We start from the raw sequence: 5,069 nt of genomic DNA, 5'->3' as shown, positions 1-5,069 counted from the left end.
TGATCGCTGCACGGCCAAACCCGGGGACAACATTATTTGGAGGGACCTTTCGAGTTGAGCTGCAGCGGAGGTCTCAGCTAAAGTCACTCTGCGTGAGTGTGAGTGCGACGACGTGGTGAGTGGCGAGAGTGATTTGAAACGAACACGTGCGCGCGAGCGCGCAATCGTAGTAGGCGCGACTGATTCCTCGATTACGGACGTCAGAATCGAGGTAGCTGCTGCGAAGCAGCGCACATTTGACGGTGGTTCCAGCAGTTCCGGAAGCGAGGGTAAGTACGAAGCAGTCTGTCAAATTCTGTCATTTCTGTCAATCTGAAACGTCTGACAATGCAAGAAGTGTACCTTCTTCTCGTCATCTGTCAAACGTTCAATTTTATCCAAAATGGATTGTTTCGCACCGTCGTGAGTTACGCTCACAGCTCGTCACTCACGAGCGTTCAGCTAAACTGAGCGCCTACTTCGATTGGCGCGCGCACATGCTAAAATATTGTTGTTGTTGCCAAGGCATGCTGTGCGCCGATCGTCTGGTGAATGGAACTACTGGTTTTGTGTGCAGTACAGCCGACCAGAGACCCCCAGACTACTAGACCAGATCTAGACGCGACGAGCGAGCGCGCGCTCGCAGGATTTCATGTTTCAAGGCTGGCTTGGATTGGCTGGCGATTCTGGTGTCGGTGGAACTGGTGCACTTGCTTTTTGGATGGAAGGAGCAAGCGTTTCTTGGTTTAAAGGATATCTTGTTTTTTAATATAATTGTTTTGCTTACAATTTGAGCAGTTCTCTTGTTTTTTAGATTTTTTTCGGATAGTAGAATGCTCCATTACTTAAGTTCATAGAATCCATTTTTTCATATATTCTTTAAGATGCTTAAGACACTTGAGCAATTCTCTGAGATTTTGGACATTCGATTCAAAAAAAATTGGTGATTTTTAATTACACTTTTTGTCACTAAAACTTGTTTTGCAAAAAAAACACTATTTAATTTTTTTTTTAATTTTTTATATGTTCCTTAACATCAAAGCCAACTTTTAAGAAATTTGCAGACTTTGAGATTTGAAATCTTTGACCGAGTTATGAATTTTTAAATCAATGCTGATTTAAAAAAAATCGAAATATTGGTCGCCAAAATTTTTCAACTTCATATTTCTATGTAAAATCGAAATTTCAAAAGTAATTTGATAAAATTTTATATAATAAATTTCTGAACAGTTGGTATTTGATGACCTCTAAAACATATAAAAAAGTGTTTTTTTTTTTTACAAATCAAGTAGTTCATTAAAAAATCACCAAATTGATTTTTACCATGTATCATTTTTTTCAGTGTAGTCCTTATCCATACCTACAACTTTGCCGAAGACATCAAATCGATCAAAAAATTCCTTCAAAAGATACAGATTTTTGAATTTTCACATTTCAATTTTGTATGGACAGGTGCCAAATTTTGTATGGAAAATTATATGAATAAACTACTGATGCAAAATGGCTTTTTTGGGAAAACCGATGGCCGAAAATCGAGTTTTTTCTCTAGTACAAACTAAAAACTAAAAACTAAAAACTAAAAACTAAAAACTAAAAACTAAAAACTAAAAACTAAAAACTAAAAACTAAAAACTAAAAACTAAAAACTAAAAACTAAAAACTAAAAACTAAAAACTAAAAACTAAAAACTAAAAACTAAAAAACTAAAAACTAAAAACTAAAAACTAAAAACTAAAAACTAAAAACTAAAAACTAAAAACTAAAAACTAAAAACTAAAAACTAAAAACTAAAAACTAAAAACTAAAAACTAAAAACTAAAAACTAAAAACTAAAAACTAATAACTAAAAACTAAAAACTAAAAACTAAAAACTAAAAACTAAAAACTAAAAACTAAAAACTAAAAACTAAAAACTAAAAACTAAAAACTAAAAACTAAAAACTAAAAACTAAAAACTAAAAACTAAAAACTAAAAACTAAAAACTAAAAACTAAAAACTAAAAACTAAAAACTAAAAACTAAAAACTAAAAACTAAAAGCTAAAAACTAAAAACTAAAAACTAAAAACTAAAAACTAAAAACTAAAAACCAAAAACTAAAAACTAAAAACTAAAAACTAAAAACTAAAAACTAAAAACCAAAAACTAAAAACTAAAAACTAAAAACTCAACACTCAATACTCAATACTCAATACTCAATACTCAATACTCAATACTCAATACTCAATACCCAATACTCAATACTCAATACTCAATACTCAATACTCAATACTCAATACTCAATACTCAATACTCAATACTCAATACTCAATACTCAATACTCAATACTCAATACTCAATACTCAATACTCAATACTCAATACTCAATACTCAATACTCAATACTCAATACTCAATACTCAATACTCAATACTCAATACTCAATACTCAATACTCAATACTCAATACTCAATACTCAATACTCAATACTCAATACTGAAAAAACTCGAAATTTAAAACTCATCACAATTTTTGTGATTTTCTCTGTGCTGATGATTCTTACCAATTTTTGATAACAGTATTCACTATTTGCATAGAAAGTGGCAACTTACTCTAAAAATAAGGTAAATCCAGAAATGGTTTTTAATCGTGTTTTTTACCGTTGTACATAAAAATCTACATAGGGCTTTAGTACCCAATTGCGTTTATTTTTTTTTTGTTGAAAATAGCTCAGAAATTATTTTTTTTTCATTAGCGTGTAGAGCTCCTTCAAAATCACTCAATTTTCGTGAAAACCGAACTTCCGCCGAAATGAGTTTTGAAGGCTTTCGAAAGGAAGATTTTCCATTAAATTTTGAGTGAAATTCACCCAAATCTGACGTTTGCCCTCTTGTCAAGAAGCTAAGTGATTTTGAATGTACGTGTAGAACTGACAATTCAGCACGCTTCAGAAAAACCAGTCATTCATTACGACATTCGAACTGTTTTGACAACTTTTCTTTTGCCGTATACTAAATGTGAGGATGTGCCGCGCAACCGTTGCTAAGGTAAACAAACAAGCCTTCCTAGCAACGCTAGGTTGTTGTGATAGGTTGTGATGCACTTCGCTTATCGTTTGATTTTTGAGCTTGGAAATAAAACAAACAAGTTGATTGTAACTGTCAAAGTGTTTAGTGAGAAAGATTTTGCCTAGAAAGTGTCAAGTTTCGCTACACTCAAAATGAAGAAGGACGAATTGGATGTTGTGAAACTCAACGATTTCCCGAATGAGGTAATTGTTCAGTTTGGCTGTTCAATTAAACTAATCGTGATTAAAATTGTGAATTTTACTTTTTGCAGGTTTTAGCAATGATCTTCGCTAGAATTCCTTTCGTAGATCGACTCCAAATAAGTCGCGTCTGTCACCGTTGGAACCAGCTCATATTCCGCTACTTTGGTGATCAGATTCTGCTGAAAATGGACGGTCAAGGAATGACCCTCTCCAATAACCGGCCAGGATGGCTTTCGGAGCGCAACTATCGGAACATTTCTTTGAAAGTGGACAAGAATCATCTCGATTTAGATAATGCCTTTAACGGTATTCAGAACAAGCTGGTCTATTTGAGCGTCCATATTGTTGACTGTCCTCCAGAAAATGTAGATGGATTTCAACAGTTATTGCCCAAGCTGATCAACTTGAAGATCTTAAAAATGTCGCAAACTGAAGAAGATTTCAAGACATTTTCCACCACAATTTTCGGCCTAACCACCATCGAAAGCTTAACGATCACGTTCGAAGGTCACGTAATTCGATCGTTACGACTACTGGAAGGACTCCGCCGAATGTCAAGTCTCAAAAAGCTCCACCTCCAAGCCGCTTCCTTCAGCTATCCCCGGAACTTCCACATTCAACCGGTGCCGCAGGTCGAGCAGCTCAAATTTCGCAAAATATTGGCCGCCAACTTTCGGAAATACTCGCTGGCGTTCCCAAACTTGAAGGTTTTAGACATTTTTTCCATGAAGCGAACGGACGAGCTGTTGACGGATTTGACGAGGGCTTGGCCAGCCCTGGAGGTTCTGACGCTGCGTGTAAATTTGGGATTTTTGAAGAGCTTTACGCTGGGGATACTTTTAAAATTGAAGAAACTTCGAAAACTTTGCTTGCTGGATGTTGCCAATCAGCTGCCGGAAGAGACCTCAAATTATTTGAGGTCTTTGAGTGATGAGCAGGTAAGGTTATAACATTAAATGGATTTTAGAATCTAATTTTATGATTTTTTCAGCCGGATTTCTCCCTACTTGGAGTTTTGCTTGAGATTCCAACTCTCAAAGAGCTACACGTTGACGGAAAGTGGACCGGTTCAGTGCCAACTGTCAATCCGTCCTGTCAGCTGTTCATCAACGGAGTGCATCATCCTCGTTAGACTACTGGAAATTGGTGTAAAAATCTAGCATATTAATAAATGAACATGATTAACGCTGTTTTAATTTTAACTTAATCATAATCTTTGAAAAAATAATAAACTAACCTTAAAATTCTCGATTTATTGCTGTTTTTTTAGTATCACTTCATAATAAACAAACGTACTCAAAATTGAGTACTGCCAAGTATTCCAATGACAATTGAGTACACTGTGAAACAGGTTTGGTTAAAATTTCTTCGTATCGAAGTTGACTTTATAGCTGTCGGCCACAATTGCTAGTACCAACCACTAGTGTCTAGTGTCACTAGGGACTTCGCCGCCCTGGGCTCCTAAGTGTATGAAAGTATGGCACGGAGCGACGGCGCCGAATACCCATATTTACACAAAGAATTTTAGAGCGCCCGCCGCGGGATTCGAACCGGCACCTCTGGATTGTGAGTCCAGTGCGCGGTCCGATTGATCCACACGGGCGGGACCATTCGTATCACCAAATCATAATATTTACCTTTTTGACAGGAGGGGTGTTGTGGATTTGCCTTGTGCAACTGGATCGCTACACCACCTTTACTGTCAAAATTGGTAAATATTATAACCATATTACTAGACGAAGGTCTAGGTCCCAATAAATTTAAATATTACTCTTTGCATTAGCATCCGAAACCAATCAAAGTATGTTTACATGGTAGTTGGACGTTTGTTTGCATCAGACT

General features: G+C 35.8%; 1 protein-coding gene across 1 annotated transcript; it reads left to right on the top strand.

Moving 5' to 3' along the window:
* The first annotated feature begins 3,033 nt into the window (after positions 1-3,033).
* On the top strand, positions 3,034-4,478 carry LOC120424027 (uncharacterized). The gene is made up of 3 exons (XM_039588047.2): positions 3,034-3,227; positions 3,296-4,165; positions 4,219-4,478. The coding sequence occupies exons 1-3, from the start codon at positions 3,177-3,179 to the stop codon at positions 4,357-4,359; spliced, it is 1,062 nt and encodes a 353-aa protein (XP_039443981.1). The 5' UTR covers positions 3,034-3,176; the 3' UTR covers positions 4,360-4,478.
* The last annotated feature ends 591 nt before the right edge of the window (positions 4,479-5,069 follow it).

The sequence above is a fragment of the Culex pipiens genome, chromosome 1 (genome assembly GCF_016801865.2).
Source record: "Culex pipiens pallens isolate TS chromosome 1, TS_CPP_V2, whole genome shotgun sequence".
In the NCBI taxonomy this organism is placed as follows: Eukaryota; Metazoa; Arthropoda; class Insecta; order Diptera; family Culicidae; genus Culex; species Culex pipiens.
Note: the sequence above shows the minus strand (reverse complement) of the source record. Positions and strands in the feature narration are given on the sequence as shown.